We start from the raw sequence: 18,847 nt of genomic DNA on the forward strand, positions 1-18,847 counted from the left end.
TAAAGAATGACTTTTCGGTTGTTATTGTTAACAATGTATCGTTAAAAAAACATGTGTCTAGCACATGACTGATTAAATTTAATAAATATCTAAATTACCTTTTATTGAATAATTTAATAAAGGATATAATAATAATTTTACATTAATTGAAAATTTATTTTTTAATCGTAGGAAGGGCATTTTAGTATTTTTAATACTCCTTTAACAGCCAATTGACGATAGGTCCTTATTTATCCCTACAATAAAACGTTAGGGGATTTTCAAAATCTATAAAAAAATTATATGAACTATAAACATACTATAGAAGTATTAAATGTTGGCGAACTTATATTCTATAATATGTATATGATACATGATCATATTAATTATTTATTTGTCACCTTTATTTTATTTTATTTAATATATTGTATGTGTCTTTATTGTTAAATGCAAGGTTCTATATTGTCAAAATTTGACAGAGACAAATATAAACTTAGATGAAATTCAAATATAGTATAGTCAATAGTGTATGTTGTGTTATTGATGTATAATTAATTAGTTAATATAATTAATGCTTGTTTGGTGTGTTAATATAATTAATGCTTGTTTGGTGTGTGCAACAAAAAAAAAAAAAAAAAAAAAAAAAAAAAAAAAAAAAAAAAAAAAAAAAGAAGAAGAAGTTCCATTTAATTTTTTTTTGAAAAAAGAAAACTATTGTCAAATACAATGAAAATGTTGTCTGAAAGTTGCAGTTATATTTGTTATTTCCTCAGAGATCAATGTTTCAAATCTCATACTTGGAGTATTATTAACAAAAGGAGTTGGTTAATCATCAATTAGAATACTCACGTATCACGTAGGGTTCAAATCTCATTTTTTAGTCTTTACATGTTTTAATTAAATATTTTAAAACAAATAATAATATTATTGGAGTATTATTAACAAAAAGGAGTTGGTCAGTCATGGATTTCGTTTTATTTTTATTTAAACTAAAAGAGCAAGAAGGCATATAAATATAATTGTTGGAGCATTAATAAAATAAAATAAAAAATTGTAGTTCAGCAGTTCGAATCCTACGCCGCCCACACCTCTTGAATGAAAAGTTTTAAATTAAAAGAGTAAGAAAGCATATAACTAATCATGAGTAAAAATTGTAGAGAAAATTTTCACCGAATAATTATCAATTCATTCAATAATTAAAATCCTACGCCGTCAGACTTTTTAAATAGAAAGTGAGCATTCCAACTGTTTACATACAAACTCCTTATACATTTAATTTTATTTTAAACTAATAGAACAACAATAGAACATATAAATATAATTGTTGGATTAATAATAATAATAATAATAGTTCAACGGTTAGAATCATGTTGTAGTTCAACGGTTAAAATCGTCAGCCGCCAGCCTCTTTGAATGAAAAGTGAGAATTACAAATTCCTTTTTATTAATAAGACTTCAAAAATAATATTTATTTGTTTTGTGGTCCAGTTTTATGATAAATTATATTCTCTACTCATAAATAAAAAATGAATATTAATTTGCATTATAATATATAAATATAATATATATTAAATTATCACTAACAATCCAGTTTAGTTCAATTTGATATATATTTTTAATTTCAAATAGAAACCAAATAGTCATCAACAATGTTTTAATTTTTTGAACCGAATTCATACTGAACCAAAACAAAACCAAGCATACAATTTAAAATTGGACATGCACAATTTGCATAGAAACATTTTAGAATGAGTGAATGTTAAGGACTTTCACCTTGTTATTATATGTTGACTCTTGCTTTCGATTATATAATCATAATATATAATAAGAGGCTCAATGTGGATGTTGCACACAATTTCCTTTTAAAAAAACAAAAAATAGTTGGAAACTAATTTTTTTATCATTAAGGTCACATGGTCCCACATTCTTACAAGATTTTACCGTCCTCTTATTAGAAGACAAATCGATATCTTTTACTGTTTAATATTTAATCATAAACGTCAAATGTATAAACATCAAAGTTGGTTTAACGTAAATTTCACTTGACTATAAAAAGAAAAGACTACAGTATATGTAAAAAGAAAAAAGAAATAAAGAAAAGAAAAGACTATATTGAATTTGTTTTGGGGAGGTAGTGCCTTTCGCGTGACTAAAGCTCCTTAACGGTAGAGATAACGGCAACACGTCGGGTGAATTTGTTTATTATTTGGGCCATTCCATTCTTGTTTCTTTCATCACGCACAAAACACACACACAGATATATGTATGTATCGAAGTATTGGGTGGGCCAAAGCAACTTACCGGAATAGATCAAATTCAAGTATATGACTATTGAAGCACAGTGTATGCGATTTTTTTTTTTTTTTTTTTTCCTTCTGACTATTAGTGTTTGTGAATTGGTGGAGGCATTCACTTTGGATATTGGCCACCAATTTATTCGTCGGATTTTAGAGCTTAGCAAGTTTAAGGTTTGGGATTCGAAACTCGTTGGGTATTCTTTGTAACTAGTCTCTGTTGTCCCTATAATAGCTTATCCGGTTCGGATGGGAAGACACCCTTCCAGACTTTCTGGAATTAGTCGAGTTATTGAGAGGTCCTAAGAGTTCATACATTTTCGAATACCCGAGTTAACTAAAAAAAAAAAAAGTGGATCCACTTGACCCTCAACTAACTTTGAATAGAGGAATAGACACTTTTAATCTTGACCGTGTCCTCTTTTACTATGAAATGGTTCGAAAAACTATTTAATGGTTTTAGAGCCTTTGACACTTGATAGATTAGTTCAATTCATGATAAATTTATGCAAATCTCTAAACGAAGGATTTACAACATCGATGGCTCACAGCGCATGCAGGTGTGATTGTGCACACATCGATGCATTGTGAGCAATGCTACAATACAAAGTGTTGTAAAGCACCAATAAATTTCAATTTGTTTTTGGGGGAAAGAAAAACAAAAATCACACTGAAGTCTTGTATGGCATCATGCTTTGGAATTATTCTTTTTCTTTTTTTTTATTTTTTCTCCTTTTTTTCTCGTGCTATTATATATCACTAATACTATAACTTACGAGTTTGGTGAGATTTGTTAGTATATGCGTAATTTTTTAAGCAAAGCAAGCACTTATTTTGGATTATTTCCCCTCTAATCCTATTAATGCTAAGCACCCACAACACGCATTTCTTTTTGGAATATTCTATTTGTTTTATAATATGCAGAAAGTTAGCACAATTGTGAATGAATCTGCCAAAGGTTTGAACACCTTCGCAAAAATAAGGCTTTTAACTTTTAATATAATATATATATATAACACTCTTGAGAGAGACAAGGCCACCGATTAAACTCATGAAAACATATTATATGTTTTCATGAGTTTAATCGGTGGCCTTGTCTCTCTCAAGAGTGTTTGTGTTTTGGATAATTTTTTAACTGGCCAAGTAATGTCTTATTATTTGGCATATAAGAAACATCAGATGTTACATTATGCGAAATCCAATCCTACGCTTGTACAATCACCTCCACTCACGAGGTCGTCGTGGTTAAAATTTTATGATATTTTCGTAACATCTTTTGAAAACTACACCAAAATATCTTCCTGGGTGTCAATAAACATTTTCCACAGTTATTGTTTGCACCAATGTGTGAATCGGGTGATGAAAATGCGTAAGAAAAAAAACGGATACAAATTTCGATTGGTTTTTGTTAATCATTAAGATAAACGTCATAAGAGGAGGGATTATATTTTAACCCATACAACTAATGTTAGACAATATTTATTGGAGTTGCATAAAAATTTAAAATAAAAATTTTATAAAAAATCACTGTGACTAACAATATTCGCGTAAAACAAATGTTGATAAATTACCAAATTGTGCTTATCATGAATACTAGCACTAAAATTTAAAATTTCAATATTTTTCTCTAATTTATAAGAGTGCCGGAAACGGTCGCTAATATGGAGATCTACCAAAAATAAAATAAAAAATTACAAGCACAAGCAGTCATGTCAATAAAACAAAAAGCAGATTGTTAAAATTATCAACATTATATGAGAATAATTTACCCAATATATATTATGAGAATAATTAGAATAATATGTATAAAACAAATACAATTACTTTATAAAATTTCAACCATCTAGTATGTTGATCTTGGTTTCTCAAGGACTTTCAAGGGAATGATGATCCAGAAAAACTGGGGTCATAAATTGTCATGCACATAATGAAAGAAAAGAAACACACACACAAACAGATCATTGCATCCCCAAGGTCCAACACACTTATAAGCACTGCAGTTATATTGAATCATATATTTACTTGCTATTTCTCATAAATCGCTTAATCATCATCCTGAATTTTCCCAGTTAAAATTATCAAAAAAGATATTTCAGTGCAAAGCTTAGGAAAGAACAAAGATATGATCATAATAAGTCTTAATCAATACCAATTTTTTTTTTTTTTTTTTCCAACTTTTTGTTTTTTCAACAAAATTACACTTTAAAGATCCAATTCACAAGATCATTTTACACTTTATAGTACACAGTTTGTACTGCAAAGTAGAAGTGCTAGCTCAAATAGCTTATAGGCTCCAATTCCTTTGTGTTTCAGCTTTTTTAATGCTTCTCCTTTTTGCTTTAACTCTACTAATTCATCCTTTTTATAATAGAAAATTCACACAAAATCAAGAATCAGAAATACTAAATTAATTTGTTATAATTGACTCATTCATTAATTCAACATTAGTACATATAATTAACTTAAAAGCTATACTTTCCTTGAGAAAGCCATCCACTCAGACACTATATGTACTTTCCACCATAAAACTAATCACTCAAAAGTTAGTGGTGGTTCTTTTTTATGCAACCTATTATTTTTCTCACTCTCCAAACAGTTACTTTTCCTTTGGATTCAAGTGTTTCTTGAGTGAGTGAGAGGCCATTTGAGAAACCATACACTGAGGTCAAAAGTAAACTCAAATTATTGAACAAGATTTTTCATTCTTGATGACGAATGACATGGATTCTATATCAAATGGTTTGATAAGATATCATGTTTAACTATTAAGAGATTTTACACTACAAAATAAATCATGCTGCACTCTGCATAATAACAAAATAAACAATAAAGCATCTAATTAATCTAAGAACCTAATAACACCAAGATTTATGTAGAGAACTGCAGATAAATATGGGGAAAATCACAAACAAGTCTCAACCAAATCTCGCAAAGACAAGTTTCATCCAGATTCACAAATGGTATGCTTCAGCAAGAAGAAAATCATTCAAAACCAAAATTCTGAGCACCCAAACAAGAAATATAATCAATAAAGAAGAAATACGTGAAAACTTTGAATTAAATTCACCGTACCCAATAAGTTACTATCCAGTGCACATTACCCAGTGACCTAGTTGGTTGCGCACACAGCTCCCTGTGCGGGTGTGCTCATATTCGAGTCCCCCTCCCCCTAGCTTGCCAATAAATTAAAAAAAAAAGGTTACTAACCAGCAAGCAAATCAGGAACTGAAAACAAATTAGTCTTGTATTCCCAAAAAAAAGTTGAAAAGAAAAATGAAAAAGAAAAAGGACTTGGCAGCTGCAAAGTGGTGTGACATGCTGTTGGTTGAATTAATACCATAAAACATTGTTGCTGTCCACACTCGCTCAAATTTGGCCATACAGTTCTTTCTAGTGGTTGTCAAAGTCAATTTTCTATTATGTTGGTGGGAAGGAAAAAAAAAAAAAAGACCAAGATAATCAGACATTGACCCATCCCTCTTACCATATGTGTCCATTAACACATGATTAAGTATCTATATCCATCAATTGATATCATTTTAGCTTCCCCTTACCAAATAAGCCAGGAAAATGGAATCCAATATTATAAACTAGTCTTGTCATTTTCATGCCCCAATTCTGCAAGTCTCAATCAGTTTTACTGCTGAGTTATTATAAATTTAATAATATGATTGATACTAATGGCTAATGGGAAAAGTTTGTTTCAGACTCAAAAGGAAAAGATTATGGGAAAATTATATTTTGGTGACCAAAATTAAACATAATTGTTCTATAGTGACTTTAAAGTCAAAAAAAGGTGAATAGTGACCAATGTTGAAACTTAATTGATTTTAAGTGACCATTTGAGGATAATTTGGTCAAAAATACTTAAAGGTTTGATAAACATTTTAAAAATAAATTTTAGATGACAAAATTGTCATCCAATACAAATAATAACTCATTGAATTCATCCTCCCACTCTCTCTCTCTCTCTAATCCAACGTTGTTTCTTTTCTTTTTTAGTTTGCAATTTACCAATTTAAAAAATTAAGATTTCTTTATCAACATTATCTCTTTTCCACCATTTATTTATACTTCAAGGCTCTCCACCATAAAAGCAAAAACATTTATAGTAGCAAATCAAGAAAACAAGTTTCATCCCAAAATGCCCTTTATAGAATATTTATAGGAACATTTGTTTTTTAATAAGAAATAGTTTTTCAAGCATTTTAACAAACATGAAGTGCATTACAAAGTAATTTAAATTTGAGACATGAACTAATGACAATGTCTAAAGTAATCTATTCACTTTCAAAAACAAAAGTATAATTACGTAATACAAAATGTTCCAAAACCCAAGCAAGCTCAATAACAACTCACAAGACAACTTCATATTTGCAAACCATTGATATGCATACTCTTGAAACACCCATAAACAGTTGGCAAAATTCTAAAATTAATCAACAATGGTTATTATTTCTTAAACTATAACTCAGTAGTATTAAAAAATTCCTAAAAATTACAATATTTATATCTTAAGGAAAATCTCTCAAATAAATCAACTTGTAAAGTATAATAACTATACCTTGAAAAAAATGAATAAGAAGAAAATTTACAATTTTCTCGTTCTGCCTTTTAGAACCTTGAAGAAAATGATGTAGAACATTTGTCCTTAGTTCTCTCCCATCTTGATCTTCTCTTAATAATCTGTCGTCTTTTGTTAGTCAATTTAATTAAGTGTTTATTTAGGTTAATATACAGGGTAAATTTGTCTACTTATTTAATAATATATTAGAAGAAGGTTATTTAGATAATAAACCATCAAATGGTCACTTAATATCAATTAAGTTTAAGCATTGGTCACTATTCACCTTTTCTTAACTTTAAGGTCATTATGGAGCAATTATGTTTAATTTTGGTCACCAGAATATAATTTTCCCAAAAATTATTGAATTTTCATTTCTAATAATAGATTTTTCCTATTTTTAATGCTTAGGACTTAATTAACGGGTGTAATTCTATGAATTAAATAGCTTTGGGTATAATACATAATAGGGCTTGCTATACTATAACTACCAGGATGGATTAGATTTACTATCAGATTCATTTAGTCTGATGAACTCATTAAACCAAAATATGTTAACCCCCAAGAAGATGTTTGAGTACAAGGGCTCAACTGGAAATCCTTTAAATTGTGACCATGTTCTGCTCAGACAACCATTAGTCAAGTAGGGATGTGTAGACCATAGTTCAATGAGACTGTATGTTTCAATTTCTTTAATTGGAATGAATAGAAAAGCAGAGTGGGAGATAAAGAAAATGTTCACACTCTTCTAAAGGCTCAAATCTGAGCTAGTACGATTTTACCACCAACTTACATTATAGGTAACTTAGTTGATGTTAATAGCACACTAGTGAAAATATTCACAGAGCATTGACACTAGAATTATTGTTAGAAAGACTTTAATCAGGTAGAGATAACATAATCAAATTGGAAAAAGAGCTAGAAGGTACTCACAAAAGGCATATTACGTCGATCTTCACTAAAAGCAAGGTTGAGCCTTAATTTATCACTCCCAATAACAACAATAACTTTTCAAAAGAAATCATGTTTATTACATAGTATACTCATTATGTCCTAATCCCATCTCAATTATATTTTTGCTTAGTGATTTAGATTGGATTAAACAAAAAGTTATAATCAATTCCATCTTAAGCATTAGTAGATGTAATATGATGGATGCATGATGAAAGGAAATTGACCAAAAGATGGTTTTGTGCCATTAAAACGAAAGAAATGGTGGATCCCACAAAATTTATTTGTGGCTATGGAGATCTCTTCATTGAAAGATTAGGGTTAGGGTTTAAAGATTGGTTCCCCACAGTGAGTGTAGTGAGCTTGCTTTTTATACCTAAGATTTGGAAAGTTTGAATGTGGTACCACACAAGGAAGCTGTGAAGGTATAAAAAAAAAAAAAAGGACAATCATGAGCCAGGCATAACAGAAGGGTGTCACACAAGAAAGCACTAAGAGGCCTCTTGTAGTGGTGAAACCAAGTGCCATGTGTCGTGTCACAACACGCACGCTGCACAATGGTTAGTGCACATGTGTCAGCAACCCACCATCAGACAAACGTCGAAAGTATAATACAGTCACACACAAAGGATTCTAACAGCATGATGTGGTGGGACAATCCTCTTTCATATTTATGAGATCAAGCATCCAAAGAGCGAACTTTCATAACAGGGTATGAGAAGAAACATAGACTTGAATCCAAAACCTTTTGGAACCAAGGCCCACATATCGTATTTGAACACCAACTACCTCAAAAGATTAAACAATTACCAAGGAATGAGCTCAAAATGTATATTAAGATTTCTAATAAGCATGAGTACGCTGTACACAGGTTTGAGTGTGAATTAAAAGATATGTCTCTAATCTTCCCTTTCTCCTATTTCATACAGGGAGTACATACATTAAGTAATTTTTGAGTGAATCTAATCTCCTCTGGACATACTTATGGCCGGTGAGACATACGAAAGATGAACCTGGACAATGGACATCCTTTTTAAGCGTGGTTCTTGAGTTCCACTTTTCTTCATCATCATCATCAACCCCAGTTTCTGAGACCATCTTTCATGATTGGATTCTTCATTATTTTAGTGCTAATTGCGTCACTCTATCAATGTTGGAACTATATTTTATGTTGGTTATGGCAGTGGTGGTAGAAATTGTACTTGGCAACAATGGGCCATTGTGTGCATGCAGTGGCCTGCCATGGACATGGTGGTTCATGCTGATTGTGTACTCCAATTTAGAAGACGTGAAGATTAAAACTACACCATGTTTTCTCTGACCATACTATCTCAACAATGAACCATCTTTTTAGTATAACAGACATGGGAAATTATTAGAATTTTGAATTTTCATACCAATGATATTATTGGCTGCAGCAAAGACAAATGCATAGATTACATGATCAGTCTGAATTGAAATGCAGGGTTCAAATCAAATGTCAGCCCATTTGAATAATGGAATCACATTTGAATACCATCAGGACACCTTGGTGGTGAATGTTTTTTTATGCGGCACCTGTAGCCACCCATGAGCTCTCTATATTTGGCACGATCCTTTACAAATATCAAGAGAAGCACCGGATCATTCTGTAGATGATTGCATAAGGACTGAGCGATCAATTCCATGTCAAAATTGATTTAGAATAGATAACAGCTCCTATCAAATATTTATCATGTCGACAATCATGTTTAACAGTACCCCATGTGTCATGTTTCGATATATTTTTTTTGTAGTGGATCATTTTAATATGACCTAAATGATGATGTGATGTGTGCATTTTATTTTCTTCTTCAAATATGACAAGCAATCATTTTAACAATCATAAAAATGATCTCGTGGTGGTACACTGTACACCAAAGACGGTTCAACTCTCTTCAGGAGTTTGAGCACTGCCTTTCATGTGGTTGTTTTGACATTAAGGTCTCTGGGTCTTGTTCTAGGCTTAGCCGTACTCAAACTCGGCTCAAACAACTTGGAAAGAGATCAGACTAAAACAAGTGGGTTGGCCCGAACGATTGAGCCCACATCTAACCTTGAGAGATCTATAAATTTCTTTTGGGCCAGTTATTCACTCTATCCTGAAGAAAGCTCGTTTGAACCGAATTGCCAGGAAGTTTAATAATACATATATATATGGATCAAATTAACTAGCGGAAGAAAATCCCAACCCTTACAAAAAGTGATATAAAAGAAAGAACTTCAGAACAAAAACTCATGAACCACCTGGGAATAGTAATTGATGCTCTTTATGAAAAACTTTACGTAAAATGGCAGTTCAAATATGGTATGTGTAACCACTCGAACCCGTGACTTAGAACTGTTAATTGAACTCGAGGTCACCTAAGGGCACCATCGTCAATTGACATGTCAAGACACCTTCAATGAACCACTACAACTCATTACATACGCCAAGGAACAACAACGAAATGAAGAAACAGCTCAAAGAAAGGTGAAACAAAAGCAATAAGGGACCTTGCATTTCGGTCGACCAAAATGGCACTTGGGTCTTTCGAAATGCTTATTTCGGTCGGCGAAACGACTAACCAGTTGTGGCCAAAAATCTTACGAGGCTACTGGAATTGTGAATGAACAGTTACCAGGAGAACCGAAGCAGTCATTTCGGTCGGCGAAACGACTCTTCGAGCTGAAAAACTTACAACTAGATTGCAGCAAGTGTGGAGATGAAAAATGGCCAATGTAAAAACTTTGCAATCTGCTGTAAACATGTTCTAAAACACTGCAATTAACAAAGCTGCATGCCATGGTTATAAACATCAACGTTTTGATACAATACAATGCCACATTCCCATTCAACATAAAATATCATCGTAGTCTCGATTTACATCAAATTACTATCAATAAGTCATAGTTACATTACATGATTATGCTTTACAAAAACAAATACATTTTTTTTTTTCCAAGGGTTGAGACTTTACAAAAGAATAGTTTCCCAAATTACAAAAGATAGCAAAAGTGAGCTTCAATTCTCCGAACTAAATTTGTGGTGGACCGTCATCCGCCATTTCTTTGCCGTGTCCTGAAAAATGTTAATATAAAGGGGTGAGCAATTTGCTCAGTAGCTGGTGCCTAAGACACACCTCTTGTGACCCCGTGAATCCAAACAATGAATAGAAATAAAGAGAACGGGATCATGCCATGCTTGGGAAAATACAACACAGTTTCAAGACCATAATTAAACAATGTCGTGTCATGGAATGCAATAGCATGCTATGTCACTCACCGTTTTCAAAATCCATTACATTCATCACTTTTCAAACCGTTAACATAACTCGTCCCATAGCAACTCCATGGCGGCACGAGAGAATGATTGGCTACTGTCCCTAACCCATGGTAACCCCGTGGCATCATTTGGGGCCCAGATAACTCAACCACGCTAAGGCGATCTCCCTAATTTCCTCTAAGTCACATCAAATGCATAAAAATCAAAGATTGAAATTTGATGTAAAAATAAAAAAGAAAAACATGGAAATGAGAGGGAGAAAGAGAGCTTATGGGAGAGAGAAAAAGTGAAGCCAAATATGGCCTCTTGGCCACTAAACAATGAAGTGGTGGGACCCACCACTTAAAAAAAATCTAACCTTATAATTTTCCACCGCTAAATATATACATATGTGTATATTAAGTTACAACCACACAATTAGCACATTGCCATCAAATTATGCATAAACTAATAACACATGAAATGCATTGGACCCATGACACCACCCCCGTGCACAACAATTCCGGTAGCGGGTCCCACTCGGGACTTTCCGGTCTGGAAAACAGAAAAATGTCGAAATGGCAACCCTTGCATTTCAAAAAGTCCTGAACTCAACGAAATATCCTAACCAACTCTCGGACACACCCGAAACACTCCACGGTGTCCGGTACGCAAAACAAAAAAAGACGAAAATGCCCTTGCAAAAAGGGGAAATTCCAGAAAATGAAAAATAGTGAAAAACATAAACATAACAGTATAGTACCTTCCTGTGCAAGATAAATTGAAACCAGAGTGATCTGTGTCGCTGTCTATTAATTGAAACAGAAATTGAATGGCAGGAACATGGTTTGCAGCATCTTGATTCTTAGCAGTCTACTTGGTTTGCTCCAGGCTCTGGGAAACTACTACCAAAAAAATGAAGAGAAAGAAAAATGAAGCACAACCAGATGCATTCACAATACGACGAGAAGATAAAAGATAGTTTGTTTATTGGAGGATGCTTTGGCCATTCACTGGACTCATTTGATTGAACGTCGTTAAAGGGTGGTAATTGAGGTTTTCAGAGAGCATATCTTAAATTATCGGTTGGTGATTTGGATTATGGTTTCTTGAATAGGAAAGCGTTTTGAGAGTCTTGATTCTTTTGTATTTACCTTTATAGTTGTCATGTGCAAGGTTGCTAACAATATATCAGTCTATGAGGTATTTAAGCAACCGTTTAAACACAATACAAGCATGTACCAAGAAGTAAAATCTACAAAGATTGAGCATATGATAACATTAATACCACAGAAGAAATGGTGAAGCCACTCACCAGATCTTTGTTCACCATAGAATCCAAGCAGAGGCATTTTCAAATATGCTCTATACCCTTCCAGGAAATTTGCTTTTCTGTAAATTTCCAAGTTGCAAAGTTGGAACTTAAGATGCAAAGATAAACAAGAGGGGGGCAAGTATGAGAATAAGAATGAAAAAAGACAAACTTTAAATGTCTTACTATCTCAATTGCCAAGAAAATCTTTTACCACATATACAAGTTCTCCTGTCAAAAAAATGGAACTTAAAAATGGCAAGGCAAAAGCATAAGCACTACACAACTGATCAGACCAAACTCTTTTGTATATCTCAAGACTCAAAACATTTTTTTCTCGATTTCTTTTTATTTCCCAAGGCATTTAATTTTGTAAAGCAAGCTCAAAAAAACAGACATATTCATTGATACTACTAAAACAGGCAACCGCGTGATCCACCAAGAATCTAATGCTTACTACCCCAGTAAGTGTTTCAAAAAGCAGGCAATTGCATATCTGCCCAAAATGTATGTCCGTGAGTGTTGCTATGTAAATCAAACAGAAGAAGGTGCTTAAAAAAAAAAAAAAAATCAAACAGAAGAACAAATAAAATAGATCATCAAACCTGAAACAATTGAGAAACCAACTTAGCAGTCTCATCTACCACCAAACAGTTCATCCCCTAGAATTGCACCACTTGGCACCTCATGCCACAAACAGACTACACTACGTCTCTCTTCGAGAATGTCTCCAGCACCACTAGGATTAGCTAGAACAAAGTCCAAAAGTTGTAAGTCAGGTGTTACTAATAAAGCAGTCCAAATAAAAGAATGAATAAGATTTCCAGTTGATGGCACAGCCCTAGGCATAATCATAAAGAAGTATTAAAGGTTAATTTTACCAGAATTTAAGCCTCAATTGAAACAGAGATTTGCTAAAATGAATGTGTATTTACTGAAGTTGTAAAATGTATTATTAATAACTAATGGGATTAAGCTCCGGGATTAGGTCAGCTTATCTCTTTGTAGTAATATTAGAACCCAGGGATCTCACAACTAGCAAGACTGTTAAAAAATCTGAGAAATCACCAACCTGACAAGTTGCAAAATTCAAAGCATGTTGTTTGGCAATTGATAAGCCTCAACAAGCAAAGCAAGCTTCTCAATTCTTGCCTCTACAGAAGATTAATATTTGGAATGTAACCCTCAATTTTCATCTCCTCGTACAGCAACTTAAGTACACTGTTAATATCTTCTGAATCAAAATGTGACAAGTCACCAGCAAGAAATTCATGAACTTTAGCATCCATCTCAATCCAGCTACATCCAGGAGTTTTGCTGACACCCCTCTCTCTCATCAATACTCTCATCCTAGCCGAATCATCCCACCTTTTTAATTTTGCATATATATTTGATGAAATTATATAATTTCCAGAATTTGAAGGTTCTATCTTTAGAAGAAGCTGCATAACCCTTTCACTGATATCCACATTCCGGAGTTTCTGACAGGCACCAAGCAATGCACCTAAGACAACTTCATCTGGATTTTCAGGCATCTTTTCAATGAAGTCCCATGCTTCATATATCCTTCCTGCACGTGCCAAAAGATCAACCATACAAGAGTAATGCTCAACCTTTGGGACTAATCCAAAATATGAGATCATTAAATCAAACAATTGGCAGCCCTCGTCAACCAAACCAACATGCACACATGCAGAAAGTACAGCAACGAATGTGACATCATTTGGCCGGATATCCCTGCCCTCTATTGACATGCGCTTAAAAAGAGATAATGCCTCCAAAGCTCGCCCGTGAAAAGCATGGGCAGAGATCATGGCATTCCAAGTGACCTCGTTTTTATGCGGCATGTTCTCAAAAACTCTATATGCATGGTCCACACTTCCGCACTTCGCATACATGTCAATCAAGGCAGTAGCAACATAGATATCATGATGTAAGCCTCTTTGTGATGCATATGCATCAACCCACTTCCCAAGATCAAGGGCTCCAATTGAGGCACAAGCAGACAGCATTGCAATCAATGTGATCTTATTGGGGATAATCCCTGCCTCTTTCATGACATTAAATAAGAAGATTACCTCATTTGACAATCCATTTTGTGCATATCTGATATGGGCAGGAAGAACCGTCAATGATTAGATCAGATTATCATTTCAAATATTGAGAATAAATTAAAAAAAAAATCCTTCTATCAGACTGCAATTAGGATTTCAAAAAATGAGGGAAGGGGGAAAGGGGAGGGGGGTGTTAAAGGTAGGGAGCAACACCAAATATTTGGCAGATCAGATCAAAATTACTCAGATGGCAACATTGTTTACTTAAATACTTCAACAAAATCAAGTCAAGCAAACTCTGCTCTTCAGAATTCTTTAAATACTGATCATTAAAATGTTAATACCACTAATATACAAAGTTCAACAGCAGTTCACTAATAAGGATGTAGCTTAACAAGAAAATTTGAATTTGATGTCAAATAAAATGTTGGCTTTTCTAAAAGTTATAGTGGGTCACGGACAAAACTTATCTCCTAAGAGTTTAAAAGAGTTTAACATAGGGCTCCACATATGAAGTCAATAGAATTTTAGCAATAAAAGAACAAATGAAGCTCTAGGCATGATAATGCTAATAAGCAACTATGAAGTACAAGAAGAAGTACTTGCCCTGTAATCATGGCATTCCAGGTGACCACATCTTTGGTTTCCATTCTGTCAAAGACCCCCCTAGCTGATGACAAGTCCCCACATTTTCCATACATATCAATCAATGCTGACCCAACATAAGAGTTAACCTCCATTTCACGGTCCACAACAAACTCCTCAACCCATCTCCCCAAATTCAAATCTCCCAAGTCCCCACATGCCCCAAGAACACTCACTAAAGTCATTTCGTGGGGCTCAAACCCTTCATCCCTCATTCTCCCAAACAATTCCACCGCCTCCACTGCAAAACCCATCTTCGAGTACCCTGATATCATCGAATTCCACGACACTATATCTCTCTCCCTAATTTCATCAAACACTTTCCGGGCATAACCCAATTCACCACATCTTGAATACATCGTGATCAGTGAATGAGCCACATAGCCATCCATAATCAAACCATTCTTGAAAACCATTGAATGGGCCGGTCTCCCGTGTTCCAATGCTAAAAGATTCGCACAGGCAATAAACAAGAATGGAAATGTAAAATTATTCGGCTTTAAGCCCCAAAACTTCATTTGGTAATAGAATTCTAAAGAAAGATTAAATTTTTGCCATGTAGTTGTTAGGCCACGGATCATCACATTGAAAGCGTAGTCACTGGGTTCAGGCATATGAGAAAAGAGAAGGGAAGCATTGTTGAAGTCTTTGAGATCAATGAGCTTTGAGAGTAGAAAGTTGGGTTTATGAATGGAGTTTATGAGCATTTGGGTGTGGATTTGTTGCAATGTTTTCGTGGAAACACATCGTTTAAGGAGATCTAAGAGTCTGTCAGTGAGAGGTTGTTTCAAAAGTTCGCCATAGGGCTGGGTTATTTCACGAGTGAGATGGCCGGAGTAGAGGTGTGAAGGTGTCCTTGGTCTGAACATTGGCGAGGATTTCGTAATTCTTCTAGAGAGAGTAAGAGTTCGTGATGGCATGATAAAAGAGAGAGGAATTGAGAAAACTATAGTTTCCTCCTGGTCCGGCTATGAAATTTCAATACGTATTTTCATTTGAATTCCTAGCGCTTTCTTTCAAGCACACCAGACCAAATTTTATAAAAAAAATATAAGTTACTTAAATGAAGTGTAATTTAACCTTTTAATAATATCACCTACAAAAATATATCTTACCAGGTTGTAGCATAGTGTAACGGGTGGGCGCTTACCCATATACTCGAACTATTAGGTAAGGCTGCATACCCACCCATTTATACCCAATCTCTTTCCCATCCGATTCCGATGTGTGACAAAATGACCCTTGTTACATTCTCCCCACCCAAACTCGCAACGCCCTCGTTGCGGTTGGGCCACCCTGCCTACCCGGGTGGACTCACCCGGACGCCTTCGGGCTGGGCGCTTGGCGTGGTACCGGATCAAGGACTGGGTTTGGCTCTGATACCAACTGTAACGGGTAGGCGCTTGCCCATTTACCCAAAAGCTCGAACTGTTAGGTAAGGCTGCATACCCACCCATTTATACCCAATTTCTTTCCCATCCAATTCCGATGTGGGACAAAATGACCCTTGTTACACCTAGCATAATATCCTTCTAATTGAAATTTTTTCTGAACTGACATTCCGCTAATGCCATAGGGTGCTGCATCAATAACACAACCGAAGGAATGCTAGAAAACTCTTTTCCATTTAATTTCAACTTTGTTTTGCAATTCAAATTTCTACATCCCATCATATACATACATGATTATAAACCCGGCAAATCTATCAAGCTGAATGTCGCATGTGGATCTCCGAATAAAAAGTCTGACATCAAAGAAATCAATTTCTAAGGGAAATGGGCACCTTGAAATTCTTCATTTTTTCATCACGAAACAAAAAGCAGATTGAGGTTCCGTTTGTACGAGCATTTCATGCAAAAATAAAACATGATGTATCATTCAATTAATGGATTGAATACTTATATCAAAGGTCTGAGTAAACCTTTAAAACTTTCCTCTAAAGTAAATGTTCTCACTTATTGTAGATCCCTTAGCCAGATGCCTTCTCCTTGGATTTCCATCTTCTTGGTAATTATTTTGCCTTTAGGAATCACTCATAAGCCTCCATGAATGACCTTGGAAAACTAGGCTTGTGGGAGCCTCCATTAGATGAGAACATAAACCCTAATTTTCTAGAGAGAGAAAATATATATTCCTTTTTTCCTTCTACTAAAAATCACCCCCTAAAATATACATAGACCATGTATATTTATAGGCAACATAAAAATAAAGAAAAGGAAACAAAAAATCCTTCTCCATCTCTAATTCATATGTCTTAAATCTAATATGATTCCAATATCAAGTTGGGCTATGAGTGAGAATCCATTGGGCCTATTATTTTATTGGCTACAATGAATTAATAATCGGCCCGATCCATGGACCCAATTCAATTAATTCATAAATTAATTTCTACTCCACTAAAAGAAATTAATTGAACTCCAATTAAATAATAAATAACCTCTAAGTCAATATTGCACTTTGACCCCTCTATGCATAATTAGTTATCGGATAAATAATGCCATCAATCCGACTACTTAATTAATATATTTATTTTGGTACCTTTGATTATTTCTGGCTTGATCACAATAAAACATTTGTTTGACAAAAAATAATAATTTAAATAAATAAATATATAATAAATCATTTTGTTTAAAAATACACGAAGGCCTTCGAATTTACTTTGTGATCAACCATAATCAATACAAAATAAATACAAGTAGCAATGATGCAAATATTGAAAATATAACCCTCTAACTATTATTTACATAACTACCCAAAGTGTCGATCTAAGGATCCCGAAGAATCCGCCGAACAAATCAAAGTAATTAATAATTAATAAAAGAGTCTATACTTTTCTCATACTTTAGAGTCAAATGCCATGACGGTGATAGGGAGTAATTGCATACGACGGCTCTCGCAATATATCTCAACCTAACGCGGATCCAGTTCAAGTCTTAATTAATTATGAGTCCATCCATAATTACCGACTATGAACAATTTATAATTACTATTTATATATCATGCATTGATTGCCATCACATACATATATATAAATATTTCTTGTAATTACATGGACACTATCAATTTCATAGTGAATCGAAACATAATACATTAAATTCACCAATTATATAAATCATAAATATTTCAGATATGTCAGGAACATATGTCACTATAATCCAGATAGGAATTTGCTATGCCAGGGCATATAAATCCCAACAACTCCCACTTGCCCTCATAGCCAATTCAAATTGCACCTAACTCCAATGTTACCCAGATGATGATCAAAATTATTGATCAATGACACCTTTGATAATGGATCAACAAAGTTGTGTTCCAATGCAATGTTCTAACTACAAGTGCATTTTCTTGCCGGACAATATCATGTAGAACATAATACTTCCTCTCAGTGTATCTTGTTCCTCTATGGAACCTTGGGTCATTGGTTTGGACTACTTCTGCACTATTGTCGCAATATAGCTCGATAGGCAGGTTAGTATGCTCCACAACCTCTAAATCAGTGAGATCAAACCAATAGGCTTATTTTGCCGCCTTTAAGGCTGCAATGTATTCCACCTGCAGATTTGAGACAGCAGTTGAAATCTGCTTAACAATCTACCAACTAATTTCCCTTCCATTAAATGAACATACACTAAGTCATGAACCTCATAGTATCTACTTCTGATAGCCTAAGGAACTCCAGAATGAAATCGAATTTTGGAAATTGATTCTTTATTATTTAAAATTAGCTGGAGATCAATAGGACTGACTTGGATGGTAAGTTTCAAGTTGACATGATTATTGCCTTGT

General features: G+C 34.0%; 1 protein-coding gene across 5 annotated transcripts; it reads right to left on the reverse strand.

The window, feature by feature from the left end:
• Window positions 1-10,611: 10,611 nt before the first annotated feature.
• Window positions 10,612-16,056, reverse strand: LOC132276973 (pentatricopeptide repeat-containing protein At2g34400). 5 transcript variants are annotated; one of them, XM_059778644.1, is made up of 8 exons: window positions 15,023-16,056; window positions 13,435-14,468; window positions 12,968-13,111; window positions 12,549-12,593; window positions 12,366-12,442; window positions 11,814-11,952; window positions 11,072-11,248; window positions 10,612-10,867 (listed from the first exon to the last, which is right to left on the reverse strand). In XM_059778644.1, the coding sequence occupies exons 1-2, from the start codon at window positions 15,979-15,981 to the stop codon at window positions 13,517-13,519; spliced, it is 1,911 nt and encodes a 636-aa protein (XP_059634627.1). In that variant the 5' UTR covers window positions 15,982-16,056; the 3' UTR covers window positions 10,612-10,867; window positions 11,072-11,248; window positions 11,814-11,952; window positions 12,366-12,442; window positions 12,549-12,593; window positions 12,968-13,111; window positions 13,435-13,516. The 5 variants fall into 5 exon arrangements, with proteins under 5 accessions (XP_059634627.1, XP_059634629.1, XP_059634628.1 ...); XM_059778646.1 differs by lacking the exon at window positions 12,549-12,593; XM_059778645.1 differs by lacking the exon at window positions 12,549-12,593 and having other exon boundaries at window positions 12,366-12,471.
• Between the last annotated feature and the right edge of the window lie 2,791 nt (window positions 16,057-18,847).

Source organism: Cornus florida, unplaced genomic scaffold (genome assembly GCF_030987335.1).
Source record: "Cornus florida cultivar Cherokee Brave unplaced genomic scaffold, ASM3098733v1 CherokeeBrave_3.0.0_Hap2_Chr10, whole genome shotgun sequence".
Classification (NCBI taxonomy): domain Eukaryota; kingdom Viridiplantae; phylum Streptophyta; class Magnoliopsida; order Cornales; family Cornaceae; genus Cornus; species Cornus florida.